Raw genomic sequence first — 15,330 nt, 5'->3', positions numbered from 1 at the left:
CAGAATCCTCCTTGTCTCCACACCTGTACTCACTCTCTCACTTACCAGACTGTTCATCGTTATCTTCATCAGTGTCACCTGTCTTCACCTTGTTATGTTTGATTAGTGCTTGTATTTAGTTTGCTTCTGTTCAGTCTGTCCTGGTCGGTCCTTGTCTATGCTACGTAGATGTGTACAGCTTATGTGCGTGTTTCCTGCCTGTGATCCTACCTTGATCTGTCCCATCAAGCTCCAGCGGCGGCAATCCCAGGCTCGTTTGCCCGCTACCTGGATCATGTGCTGTGGTTGAGTGCAGGGTCCGAAATTAGCTTTTTGGCTCACCTGCCATGGGGACTGGTAGATGAAAAAATCCACCAGCCAAGCATATTTTTTACCCGCCAAAATAATAAACAGCCTTTTTGTGTCACATATACATTCATTTCAGTACATTTAATTGAGATAAGGTATTGTGTTGAATGACTAAGAGTACATAGAAGTCAAAACAGAGCAACAAATAGTAAGACATGGAAGACGTGAGCATGGAACTAGTGCTCATAACAGTACATTTGAAGGTTTTGTAAAACTATCAGATACTTTACCGAAAGTAAAAAAAAAAGACAGATTAATACTATCAGTTAAACGGTTCAAAGTATATATATATATATATATATATATATATATATATATATATATATATGCCTATATAGCTTTTTTGTCTGTTTGCTGCATGGTTAAAAAAAAAACAGTATACGTATAGCCTAACGGGGTGCGTCGACACGTGCAACCACACGCGCCTATACATAGCCTATTTCGCTGAGCAAGCAAAATGAACCAAGCGAAAAGAAGTAGCTACTGTGTGGGACCATTTCAACAGAAAGAGTGACGAATACTTGCAAAATATGATACGTGGTATTAAAAAATATAAAGCAGTAGGCCTAGTGCAAGTAGGCTACAATGCAATATCACTTGCGAAGCAAACACCCACAAGCAAATGAATGGCGCTTTCCGAAGTTGGCCACTCTAGCTAGACCTGTGCCATCGGAGACCCAGACTAACCCCTGATCATGTAAACATGTTACTTTCTTTAAGTAAAAACTAGACAAGCTGTGGATTGAGGTAGGTCTGCTATTTTTTTTTTGACGAAAAAAACGTAGTCTGATAAAAAAAACTTCATTTTTTTCAAAGCTTCAAACTTATTCAGTGTTTTTTGTCATCTTAATTTGTTAATTATTTAAGTTAAAAAAATATACATTTAGTGTAGGTCTATTTTAGGTGTGAAGGTTCACACATTCTTCTTGAGGCACACACGCACACACACGCAAGTTCTCTCGCTCTTTCTCCCTCTCTCCCGTCCACGCGCTACACGGTTTGGAGCACAGTATGTGCGCGCTCTTTCTCGCTCGCCCTAGAGTCCAGGAGATTTGAACTAATTTGCGGGCATCAGGGAGCCGCTATCAATGTGCGGGAGACTCCCGGAACTTGGGACTCGGGAGAATTGGGATGTCTGGAACATTCACCCGCCAGTGTGGCGGATAGCCTTTTGAGATTTACTCGGCAAACGGAAAATCTACCTGCATTTGGCGCTTGGCGGGTGGTTACATTTACATTTAAATTTATTAATTTAGCCGACGCTTTTATCCAAAGCGACTTACAGTTGCTATATATATCAGAGGTCGCATGCCTCTGGAACAACTAGGGGTTAAGTGTCTTGCTAAGGGACACATTGGTGTCTCACAGTGGATTCGAACCCGGGTCTCTCACACCAAAGACATTTGTCTTATCCATTGCGCCATCACCACAATTAATTTTGGACCCTGGTTGAGTGGCTCAACCATCACCGTAGGTGAGGCTGATGACATCGCCACTCAACCACCATCTCCAGCCATCTCTATCACCACGCCTCCTGTCCTCATCCCCGGTAATGAGTCTCGTCCCAGTACAGAGCCTTCACCACTGGCCCCGTCCCAGTACATAGCCTTCACCGCTGGTCCCGTCCAGCACAGAGCCTTCACCGCTGGTCACGTCCAGCACAGAGCCTTCACCGCTGGTCCCTTCCAGAACAGAGCCTTCACCGCTGGTCCCGTCCAGCACAGAGCCTTCACCGCTGGTCCCGTCCAGCACAGAGCCTTCACCGCTGGTCCCGTCCAGCACAGAGCCTTCACCGCTGGTCCCGTCCAGCACAGAGCCTTAACCGCTGGTCCCGTCCAGCGCAGAGCCTTCACCGCTGGTCCCGTCCAGCACAGAGCCTTCACCGCTGGTCCCGTCCAGCACAGAGCCTTCTCCGCTGGTCCCGTCCAGCACAGAGTCTTCACCGCTGGTCCCGTCCAGCACAGAGCCTTCACCGCTGGTCCCGTCCAGCACAGAGCCTTCACCGCTGGTCCCGTCCAGCACAGAGCCTTCACCGCTGGTCCCGTCCAGCACAGAGCCTTCACCGCTGGTCCCGTCCAGCACAGAGCCTTCACCGCTGGTCCCGTCCAGCACAGAGCCTTCACCGCTGGTCCCGTCCAGAACAGAGCCTTCACCGATGGTCCCGTCCAGCACAGAGCCTTCCCCGCTGGTCCGGTCCAGCACAGAGCCTTCACCGCTGGTCCCGTCCAGCACAGAGCCTTCACCGCTGGTCTCGTCCAGCACAGAGCCTTCACCGCTGGTCCCGTCCAGCACAGAGCCTTCACCGCTGATCCCGTCCAGCACAGAGCCTTTACCGCTGGTCCCGTCAAGCACAGAGCCTTCACCGCTGGTCCCGTCCAGCACAGAGCCTTCACCGCTGGTCCCGTCCAGCACAGAGCCTTCACCGCTGGTCCCGTCCAGCACAGAGTCTTCACCACTGGACCCGCGCCAGAGCCCGTCGACCCTGCGCCCGAGCCCGTCGATCTTGCGCCCGAGCCCGTCGATCCTGCGCCCGAGCCCGCCGATCCTGCGCCTGAGCCCGTCGATCCTGTGCCCGCGCCCGTCGATCCTGCCCCCGAGCCCGTTGATCCTGCTGAGTCCGTCCTGTCCTGAGGCCGTCACTGACCCCAAGTATTTTTTTGGGGGGGGGGGCAGTAGGCCCTCGCCGTGGGCGCCCAAGAGCCCACGGTCACCCCAAGGGTCCTCACCGCCGTGGCCGCCCGAAGGGTCCTCACCGCCGTGGCCTCCCGAAGGGTCCTCACCGCCGTGGCCGCCCGAAGGGTCCTCACCGCCGTGGCTGCCCGAAGGGTCCTCACCGCCGTGGCCGCCCAAAGGGTCCTCACCGCCTTGGCCCGCCCGAAGGGTCCTCACCGCCGTGGCCGCCGAAGGGTCCTCACAGCCGTGGCCGCCCGAAGGGTCCTCACCGCCGTGGCCGCCCGAAGGGTCCTGTTCCGCCTTGGCCGCCCGAAGGGTCCTGTTCCGCCTTGGCCGCCCGAAGGGTCCTGCTCCGCCCTGGCCGCCCGAAGGGTCCTGTTCCGCCTTGGCCGCCCGAAGGGTCCTGTTCCGCCTTGGCCGCCCGAAGGGTCCTGCTCCGCCCTGGCAGCCTGCACGTCCTGTTCCGCCCTGGAGGCTTCCGGCTCCAGATCCGGCACGCCCTCGTCAGCCTCCAGGGCGCCCACCCCCCCACCCCATTGATGTTCTACGGCGCGAGGTCGCGCCTGTTTGAAGGGGGGCATTCTGTCACAGTCTTCGTCTGCACCTGTCTGTCTTTGTCTGCACTACACTCCCCAGAATCCTCCTTGTCTCCACACCTGTGCTCACTCCCTCACTTACCAGACTGTTCATCGTTATCTTCATCAGTGTCACCTGTCTTCACATTGTTATGTTTGATTAGTGCTTGTATTTAGTTTGCTTCTGTTCAGTCTTTCCTGGTCGGTCCTTGTCTATGTTACGTAGTCATACATGGTTGTGTTAGTGTGTGTGCCTGCCCGTCTTCCAGCCTGCCTGCCTGTCTGTACCTGTATGTCATATATTGAAGTAAATTGTTGCAATTGGAGTTTCTGCCTGCGAGTCCTTCTTCAACCTGCACCAACCCGTGACAGTAATATTGTGAATTATTATTACAATTTAAAATTATGATTTTTGAAGGATCAGGTGACACTGAAGACTAGTAACAGTGGATGAAAATTCACCTTTGCATCACAGAAATAAATAATATTTTAAAGTTGTAATAATATTTTACAATATTGCTGATTTTTATGTATTTTTAATCAAATAAATTCAGGCTTGATGAACATCAAAAACATAAAAAATAGTAACGTTTCCAAACTTTTGACCAGTACTGTATATATATATATATTCAATGAAAGCCAGTAGAACACATGAGCTGATCAAATGTAGAAAAACAGGCAGTTAAGAGTGTGTTATAAAATGTTTTTTAGCACACTTTTCCCACAGTGCCTCTGGGAGTGAAAAGCAGCGGGTATACGCTGGGTACTGGGGTCGAAGGTCATGGAAAGCCAAATTGATTGGTGCAGATGGTTTTGGGGATTTTCCCTCTTTTCGCCCAGATCCCCATGCTCTTCCCAACACACAGATGCCCATTCAGGGCAGACCCCCATGATGAGGGGGGGGCACCAGAGGCCCTTTGTGCCCAGAGAGGAGCTCTGTGGTCAGACACTGGACCCACTGTCTTCCCTTCTCAATGGAGGCTTCTTCATGCTTTTGCAATAACGTTGGAATGCTTCCCTTTATGTTTTTTTTGTTTTGTTTTTTTTGGTAGGGGTTTGTTTTAATACAGACGTCTGAACCGACACACACTGTATCACAAATTCCACTAATCCCACTTCATTTTACATTACTTTTAAGCTTGTGTACTAAGAAAGGGAAGTGTTGGAAAGGCATTGTGAGATCTCCACCCTGTTTCAGTGCTGAGAGCTTGTGGTTTACTGAAGCCTGTCCTCAGAGGTGAATACACACTCTTCACACACAGAAATAGACCTGGCTCAGAGGAGTGAAATATGCCAGAGGAGAATTCCTGGGGATGGGAAAACATGTTTCTGAAACGCTGAGAAGGGCTGTTGTTTCCACACTGTGTGAACGAGTTCACTTCGCCCTTCTCCAAAACCTTTTTCTTCAGTCTTTCATTATGCCACACCACAGCCTCTCCTGTCTCATCCTCATTTCTCTTAGAGTCTGCATGAAATGGAAATTCACCCGGTTTATTTTCTAAATGCATCTTATAGATGATCTTCTTGTGAACTATTCCTTCATGCATATTTCATTTTTACATAAAATATTCAACCTCGTAATATTTATTGGAAATCTGCACTAACAGTCAAAACATGCACATACTTGACTGAATATATATTTCTCATAAAGAAATAAAGGCTTACATGTGTGAATAGTTAATGCTTGCATTTTTTGTTTTCTATTATATTTTTTATTATATCTCTTTAAAAAGAGACCAAACTTAAGTCTGTGCTCCAAAACATTTATTTACTGTTTAAGTTGGAAATTTAATTTTCAAGTCCATGCTCAAAAAGTGAATAAATGGATTATAAATACTGCATAAATATAATTTAGTGCCATAAAATCCCCTACAAATACAAAATATTAAATACAAATATTATCAAAATAAATAATAGTAATAAAATTAAAAACACCCAAAATGTTTTTTATTTTGGGGTTTGACCAACACCCAAAAAGTACCAGGGGATATGTGTGTGTGTATATAATAAAAAAAAATATATATATATATATAAATAATGTATGGTTCAGATCAGCCTAGTCCACATTCACGTGTCAGTCAGTTTTCTTAAAAAAATCACATTTTGTGTTGCATGGAAGGAATAAAGACATGAGTTTGGATCAGTCTTTCACTTGTGTTTTGTCTTCCTCAAAATCTCTAACATCATAGAAAAATGTAAGATTAAAAAAAAAAAATACTCATAAAAGTCCACCCTTAAACTAACCGTCACTGACTCTAAATAATACTAAATAATAGTAATAAAACTAAATAATAGTAATAAAATAAAAAACACCCAAAATGTTTTTTTTTATTTTGGGGTTTGACCAACACCCAAAAAGTACCAGGGGATATGTACAGTATGTGTGTATGTGTATGTGTGTATGTGTATGTGTATGTGTGTATATATATATATATATATATATATATGTATGTATATATGTATATATGTATGTATAATGTGTGTGTGTGTGTGTATATATATATATATATATATATATATATATATATGAATGCATTCAGATCAGCCTAGTCCACATTCACGTGTCAGTCAGTTTTCTTCAAAAAATCACATTTTGTGTTGCATGGAAGGAATAAAGACAAATGAGTTTGGATCAGTCTTTCACTTGATTTTGTCTTCCTCAAAATCTCTAACATTATAGAAAAATTTAAGATAAAAAAAAACCACATACTCATGAAAGTCCACCCCTAAAGTAACCGTCACTGATGCGTAACCAGATCATATACAAATTCATATGAATTGGCTGGCAATTTGCCAAAATGTAAAATACTCATGAATTGCTATGAGATTGTGTTGGAGGAACAGGCCAAAATTTCAAGCATTAAGCTTGGAAGAAGAGCCATTTCGATCAGTTTTATAATACTTTATTGTCGTTTTGTAGCTTGACTGTCTTAGTCCTCATTCAAGTGCATTATGTTGAAAAGTACAGCCAGAATTTTCTTGGTTTGCATCAGCATCCGTTCTGTTGTGTCTTTCACTTGCGTTCTGTCTCCCTCAAACTCTCCTTCATCATACGGGTGCTGTAAGCCTTTCCGTGACTAGCTGTCATTAATCTGACTTCTCCGGGGCCGAACTTGAGCTCTTGCCAGCAGGAGAGATGGAAGAAGGCAGTGAAAGAGTGTTGGGCTGGTGAAGAGAGGAACTCAAAAACAGAGCAGCTTTTCTTGCTTCGGTTCCGGGGACTTCCATTACGATGTGGAGAAGTCTAGGCCAAACAAACAGAGCTGCTTATCAGACCACCCTCAGAGAAACACACTCCCACTGACTTCACACAACTCTCTAGAGAGAATACAACCGATAATGAAGTGTTGATCTTTGAGTAAATACCCGTTCACACTCGCATGTGCACCGTCTACATTAATCCGGATACATTTGAAAGTGCATTGTCTGATTAGGACACAATATTCTCCTTGAATGTTAATGCATTCTGGTGTTGTGTTAGCTCAATCATGGTGTTACGGTCCTTTAACGCTATCTCATGACCGATTCGTACGAGTGAGTAAAAGGTGGTTAATTCGTATGAATTTGTACGATTTGTCTAAACCCCAGTGATGTGTAGGTTTAGGGGCGGGGTCTGGGATAGGTCATTCGTACGAATTGGGCAACTCGTAAAATATGTACGATTTGGAATTTGTACGAGTGAGGTTGTATGAATTTGTATGAATTAGCCAACTCGTAAAATTCGTACGAATTGCCGTGAGATCGGGTTGGTTCCTTGCACACTGAATCTGAAATTTTCATATGCGTTTTTTCGTGTTTATCATCTTAAATATTCAGTGGCTCTGAATTGTCAAAACACCTCTCAAAATGCTTGCTACGGATGCGAAAAAACACAGAAAATCGAACCCAATGTGAATTTTTTTATGACAGACAAAAGTTTCGGAGGCAGTGTGTGAACGTGATTGACACAACGTGAGGTCGTATTTATTTTTTAACGTGTGAAAAATTTCGGACAAGAATTTTGGACTCAGTGTGCAAGGCAAGGTTATTTATTGATGTAAATAAAAGCATCTACCAAATGCATACTTAATACATAACTGTACATACATTTATGAATCAGAACTCATGCGCACCATTTTGGCTACATTTGCATTTGAAATTGCATGTTTGATGCATGTCATGTGATGCATATTGTAGCTACTGTACATATGGTTATATTAAGTTAAGATACTGGTAAAACTTTATTTCGATAGTCCAACTAGCAGTCATTAGATTATTAGTAATTAGTTATTATTATTAGTATTAACGATATTACAGATAACAATAATTAAGTGGGACCATGCTGGACGATTACTGATTAATCAACTGATAGTTTTTTTTTTAAATGATACTGAATGAAATCAAACATAAAATAAAAAATAGTGCAGAACCATGACAATGTACTTTACTTTTTAAATATAAAAATATGAATACATTTTATTATACCTTGATCATTCATGTTAGTTCATAGTGCATTAACTAATGTTAAGAGATGCATCTTTAAAATTCTAAGTATTAGTAAATGTTGAAATTAACGATGAACAATACTTTTATAATAATCTTAGTTAATGTTACAAACCAACTAAAAATTAAAAAAAAATCCAAACAGTCATGCTTAAAAATGCAGCCATCTTTAAATCTACACACACGGTATATAGAATAGAAACATATGCATATTTTATATATATACTATTACACTTGCTTCTATTTTAGAACACCTGACGGTTAGCCGATAAAAATACAAAATATGTAAAAGAGTGTTGATAAAAAAAGAACTGAAATCGAAAGCTTTTCTGATTTGTTTATATGTTTCTTTCGTCTGCATGACAACACAGTTTGCTTTCTCATGTCTCTAGCTTTAAATATGCAACTTCGATGCGTAACTAATGCATAAAAGTGACCGGCTGGATATAAAGTAAGGGAAACATTTGTGTAATAATTGTGACATCAAACATTTGCATGTGTATTTGTCCCATTGTTTTAATCGCTTGAGTTACTAATGTTGGAGTCCTCACAGCCTCGACGGCAAACACTAATGCATCATCTAGTCAACAAATTAATTACGTTAAAATGATATGAAAGCATGTACTGTAGTAAACCCGTATCTGAAGTGTCAGAACAAACTCCACGAGGCGTCAGTGATGGGTTTATTTCTCCTCTAGAGGGCGCTCTCGTACTGTATAATGACTCTTCTCAGCCGCTTCAGTAACAGACCCAATCCGGGAAAGCTATTGCTATGGATTTTTGCCAATAACCGATTGTTCCAGATATCGGTTATCGGTGCCGATTAATTAGCAAAACCGATCAATCGGTCGACCTCTTGACCGTCTGCTTAAAGGATTAGTTCACTTCAAAATTATAATTGTCGTCATTTACTCACCCTCAAGTTGTTTCAAACCTGTATGAATTTCTTTCTTCTGCTGAACACAAAAGAAGATATTTTGAAGAATATGGGTAACCGAACAGTTGATGGACCCCATTAACTTTCATAGTAATTTTTTTTCCTACTATGGAAGTCAATGGAGTCCATCAACTCTTTGGTTACCCATATTCTTCAAAATATCTTCTTTTGTGTTCAGCAGAAGAAAGAAATTCATACAGGTTTGAAACAACTAACACTTTATTTTGATGCTCCCCAACAGACATTCTACTGACTATAAGTAGCTTTGCAACTACAGTACATGTCAACTTATTCTACTAACCTGAACCCTAACCACTAACCCTAATCTAACAGTCTACTAATACCCTAATGAGAGTTAGCTGACAATTTTACATTTTATGCATATGCAGTAAGATGATTTAAGCATTCTGATATTTCATTTTGGAAACCACTAGTGTGGACAAAGAGCATTTTTGAAATGAAAACAGTATTTTCAAATGTATTCATTCAGATGAAGCCTAAAAGGCTCGTCTCACGGTTTGCGAGAACGTTTCTTAAAGGATTATCCAAACACAACAGTGTGATTCCAGATGTAGTTCATGCCCCATCCATAACCCGTTTTTTTTTACGGCACACCCATATGTTGCACTTCAGAAAGCCTTGATCTGACTGAAGCGGAGAGCTTTAGTCAACAGTCGAGTCTCAACCCTGGCACACTCTTCGCTGTGAAACCTCTCGCTGAGATAATGTGTGAAGTTAAGAGAGTTGAGAAGTTACAGAGTGTCAGAACCACTTGGAACAGTTTTCTGCAATGCAACACCAGATCTGTTGAGAACTGATGTAGTGATAATGTCTGTTTCTTTCAGAAATCTGGCTATTGGCATTGGCATTCAGAATTTCCCGGAAGGCCTTGCAGTGAGTCTTCCATTGCGGGGTTCTGGGGTGTCCATATGGAGATCCTTTTGGTGAGTCAAGACAAATACACATTCACATCCAAAACCTAGTGAGCTCCCTAACGTTACCTGGAGTATTAAGCCGTCATTGCATAAATTATTACACTTTCAATGCAAAGGCTGATCCAAACTATTTAGACACCTTTATTTGGACCAACAATTGCAGAAAAGGCCATACCAGAATGCAAATGCCAAACTGACACTTACCGGCTAAACAGCAAAAAATAATAATAATTAATTAATTAATGAATTAAAACTAAAAAAAGGCCAATCTGACACTTATTGGCCAAACAAAAAAAAAAAAAAAAAAAAAAAGGCTAAACTGACACTTATTGGCCAAACAGAAAAAAATCATAAAAAATAAAAAAGGCTAAACTGACTCTCAACCAAATAGAAAAATTAAATTAAATTTAAAAACAAAAAAGCTTAAACTGACACTTATCGGCCAGCCAGAATACAAAAAAAAAGTCGAAATACAATCTTGAGAATAAACTCATTACATTTCGAGAATATAGTCGTGTTTCGAGAAAAAACACATTAAATTTAGAGAAAAAAAACTCGAAATACAATCTTGAGAATAAACTCATTAAATTTAGAGAATAAAGTCGTGTTTCGAGAAAAAAACTCTATATTTTAGACTTTCCTTCAGTAACAAAGAAATACTATCAACTTTAGCTAATTTGGACAGAATAATAATTAGCATACGAACTTTAAAGAGAATTTGCAAGCGGCTAGCTCTTTTTAGAAGAAAAAATCTGTCCAATTTGCGCGATGTACTCGCCTTTGTCCAACATGAAATGACAACCATTGACACGACAGTGAAATGAAATGACAGTGAAATGATGAAATGACAACGACTTTATTCTCGAAATTTAATGAATTTATTTCAAGATTGTATTTTGAGTTTTTTTTTCTCGAAATTTAACGAGTTTTTTCCTCGAAAAACAACGACTTTATTCTGGATATTTAATGAGTTTATTCTCAGGATTGTATTTCGAGTTTTTTCTCTCTAAATTTAACGAGTTTAATTTCGCATTATAATGACTTTAATCTCGAGATGGTTTTTATTATCCTCTTCCGTACTTATTGGCCAAACAGAAAAAAAGTATTTGAAAAAATTAAAATGGAAAAAAGTCAAACTGACACTTACTGGCCAAACAGATTGTTTTAATATAAAAAAAAAACTCCCAAAAAAGAAAAAATAAACTGCATATGTGCCAAACTGGCACTTATCAGACAAACTTAAAAAAGTCCAAATGTCAACCAATATATCTGAATTGGCGATATGTTAGTTGGCCACTAGTTAGGATGCTGTCTTAGAAGGAAGCTGCAGCTCTCTTAGTTTTGACACAATGCCACAGTCACAAACATTTCTTAAGGTCTAATAGTCTTAATGTATTCCTCATATATCCTCAGCTCTCTCTGATTTCTGAGAGTGTGTTGAGTCGGTGAGCAGTGTAACGGTTCGGTCTCTGTGTCTCAGGTACGGGCAGCTGAGTGGGATGGTGGAGCCTCTGGCGGGGTTGTTAGGGGCCGTTGCCGTGGTGATGGCGGAGCCGTTGCTACCCTACGCTCTCGCCTTCGCTGCAGGAGCCATGGTGTATGTGGTGGTGGATGACATCATTCCTGAAGCTCAACTCAGGTGAGTACCACAGGAAAAGTGTTTACTAATGTTCATATGATAGAACATCATAGATAGAACACACTGCAGATGTTCATATGATAATAATATATATTTTTTTAAAACAGCCTAAAAAAAACCTTAAAGGTGCAGTGTGTGATATTTAGTGGTGATGTTATGAATTGCACACAACAGAAGTTACGGTGGTCGACAGGATGTGATGTTGTCGTCTGAGACAACAGAGAGTAGCCAGTTAAGCAATGACAATGAGGTTTCTTTACAAAGATAAATTAAGAAATTATGTTTACTTAACTATTCAGTAAAACAATATGTTATTGCGAATATTATTGTTACTTGTTCATCATTTTGTGAGTGTTTTATTCGCTGACTTTAGCTGGCTACTTTGTACGAAGAACAACATAGTGATGAAACGCGTTTGTCCGTTTAGGGCCACCGTATGTATGTACTGTAGACAGAAATGGCTCTTTAATGGTAATAAATACATAACGGTTCATTATGTAAGGTCTTTATACACCACTGAAAACATAGTTATGTATATGATATTGCATTTCTGTTAACAGATACTCATAAATATTACACAACGCACCTTTAAAGAGGCTTTGATATCAGTGGATATTTGCCATTTTTTATTATTGACATTGACCTTTTCTGTTTAGCCTATAAGATTCTGAAGCGGGACTTTTATTTTGATAGCTCTACACGCAGACTTACCGAATGCCCTTGTTTGTTTACAGTCTACTTTTTCTTTTTTTGGTGAAAAAATAATACAGTATGCTTACATATATATTATGTAATTATAATTGCGTTATAATTGTGTGTGTGTGTGTGTGTGTGTGTGTGTGTGTGTGTGTGTGTGTGTGTGTGTTTCTCTTACAGTGGGAACGGTAAGCTGGCCTCGTGGACATCCATTCTTGGCTTCGTCGTGATGATGTCATTGGATGTGGGTCTTGGCTGAGCCTTTTCATTGGTCGAAACTTTGAATGTCACCCGACTGCACTGAAATAAAGTGACCAAAGCAGCCTTTTTCTGGTGTTTACTGTAGGTTTACTATTCAATGGAATATTTTTCTACGTATTTTATGTAATTTTTATTTGTTTTATGAATAACTCGCGGACCACATTTGTTAAGATGGCAAAAAACTTTAATTACAAAAACTTGAATAAGGATTAAAACTTGAATGACTTAAGGGATTGTTCAGGTGTGTGTGTGTGTATTTCTGTGTACATGAGAGCTTCCCATCATTAATATATGGATCGTATGTTCTCAGTATCGATGTGCACTCATTTGAATGAAAAGCAGTGATAACTCCGTTCATAACCTTCTTGAGGAATGCGTTGTTTTTTAGCTAGTCTTTCCAGTCAGCCAGTCACTTTCAAGTTATGAAATTTAATAAGGTTTTATTTTACGGCATTTTCTGTTCAATTGCTGATAATTACACATTATATGCAACACAAGTGATGCAACGTGTGAATGAAGATAAATAAATAAATTATACTGTACAACCTTTTTTTTTCATTTGTTCTACACTGTGTGAAATACATTGAATATTTTCATTTGATTGCTTAAATAAGGAGAAAAGCGTAATAAACTGATTGTCTAATTCCCCTTTTTTCCTGTTGTTTTTGCACTAGCTTTGTTCACTGTCTAGCACAGATTGTAGTTTGCATCTACCATGTCAGTTTAATCTCATGAGATTTAATGTAGATGTCAGCCGTAGTGCGCTGTAAATATATTGAATATATGCGTACATGTTTTTTCATCATGTCATCTTTCATAAAAGGCAGAACTAAAAGCTCTGAAAAGAGTAATAGCTGCATCTAGGATAAACTCTGATCGAACATACATTTTCAAATGCATGCTTTTGACTGTATCTAACTACTAAATTCATCCAACTTAATAATTTAACCCTGTTACCCAAGAAAAAAACAACAAATATTATTTAATTTATGGGCAATACAAATTTATTAGCAACCAATAAACCAATAATTTCTCCCAAACTATCCTCTAATGATGACAGATTGTTTTTTCTTTCTTTTTTAATATAAGTTTGTCTTTATTTTAATATGAATTGCTATAAAATGCTAGATAAAATCACACAAATCTGCCCCAAAAGTTGGTAACATGTTTGTAAAAAATTGCAGCCTCACATAATTTGTCGTTTTAACAGATTACTTCAGACCCAGTTTTTTTATTCATGGAAAGTGCGATGAAATGAGAAGTGTTTTAGTCAAAACAGCTTATTAATAACTATGAAGAGAATCTGGAGGAAAATGTTTTCCTCTTGAAGTTCAAGCGGTTAATCTTGTGGTTTCCTCTTGCAAAGTGGTTCGTCCACAACATGAGTGTATTTATGCAAAGGCTGTTTCTTGGTGTAAGTTTTATAATGCACATTTACTTTTTAGTCTGTCACATTGTTGGATTATTCTATAGGACAGACAAATAAATCGAATGGCTTCCTAAGCTTCTTACAGAGCTCATTGCATATATATGGCTCAGGCATTGTGTGGCAGAAATCTAGAAAGCTTTTTCTGTTTGCCGTGAACTGCCGTGGATTTGATTCCAGCCCCAGATGAGACTACACTTTTCGATTAAGCCTAGCCGGATAAGAAGGTTGCAATCAATACCTCATCACATTAGATGCCTTAGTTAAAATATTTCATTGTTGATCCGTGAGTCTCTGAAAAGGAGTGAGAGCGACTGACGGACTGCTCACACTGAACCGACCTTCATCTGTCTTTTGTTGAATCAATAGACCTCTGTTCTGAATCTTAACTCACGTCAACTTAGTTGGAGCTGGTTATTGTATTTAACAAAACTGACTGTCTGGAAAGATAAATCAGATATTATTAAATTATGCAAAGACTTGCTTTTAGGCTCTACTAAAACGGGGTTTCATGCTTTATTTTCCCCATATACTCCATTGTTGCAGCTCCTCTCCTCCCAGTCTGTCAGTAACGCTCTGGAGTGTGTTTCCCATACAACGCCGTAACTCGATGCTTAACTACAATATTACGATGAATCGTTGAAGAAATCAACTAGCTAGTCACGACTGTTTCCCAAATCCATACTGTCGCAAAGTGGTTGTTCAACTACATTGGTCAATGACGTCACGCAGGTGTTGGAGTAATAACTTCTTTTAATGAATCTGTTTGAGATCGAATGAATGCTATAAATTACGGACATGCATCTGAGGACTATTTCTCCTTTTTCTCAGTTATTTTGCTTTATTTCCAGATTCAATCATAGGCTCGTTCTTACGTACTAGAACACGTTCGCACATGCGCGCACTTCAAAAATGACGCTTTAAATCTCTTGACAAACCAAGGACGTAATTTACCTTTGTATGTATTCTAAATAAAAGATATAGACTGTATTGAAGGTAAGCTTGCTTCTTTTGCTCCACATGTCATGCAAACAAGAGACTCTACTTCTAACCGCAGGTCGAGATCTGTCGCTCCAGACACACAACTTTGCCATGGTGTTTGCGAATGTTCGTTAGAACGATGGTTTCGGGAAACACAGACTCGTTGAACTTCTAACAACGGAACTTGCAACCATAGTTGGCTAACAATGCTTTCAGGAAACGCATCCCTGCTTACATCCTGTCTCTATGAAGCCCCTCCTTCCGAAAAGCACACTGTGCTCTGATTGGTCGGCTGGATCAGTGTGTTGTGATTAGTCGAGCGGTTCGAGTGTGTTTGGGAAATGTCCCGCCCCTTACCATAACCGCCAGTTTCAACA

At 40.4% G+C, this 15,330-nt stretch overlaps 1 protein-coding gene across 1 annotated transcript in view; it reads left to right on the top strand.

Annotated features, from left to right (window-relative positions):
- The window catches only part of LOC143733115 (zinc transporter ZIP11-like), a 91,517-nt gene extending 78,328 nt beyond the window's left edge, over window positions 1-13,189 (top strand). Inside the window, exons 5-7 of the mRNA XM_077224684.1 lie at window positions 9,861-9,959; window positions 11,431-11,589; window positions 12,466-13,189. Of these exons, the coding sequence (XP_077080799.1) occupies window positions 9,861-9,959; window positions 11,431-11,589; window positions 12,466-12,544 (337 nt within the window). The 3' untranslated portion in view covers window positions 12,545-13,189. The remainder of the gene's footprint in view (window positions 1-9,860; window positions 9,960-11,430; window positions 11,590-12,465) is intronic.
- The last annotated feature ends 2,141 nt before the right edge of the window (window positions 13,190-15,330 follow it).

This window comes from Siphateles boraxobius, unplaced genomic scaffold (genome assembly GCF_051911475.1).
Source record: "Siphateles boraxobius isolate OS27281-9 unplaced genomic scaffold, OSU_SipBor_1 90, whole genome shotgun sequence".
NCBI lineage: Eukaryota > Metazoa > Chordata > Actinopteri > Cypriniformes > Leuciscidae > Siphateles > Siphateles boraxobius.
This window is presented reverse-complemented; position numbering and strand designations above follow the sequence as displayed.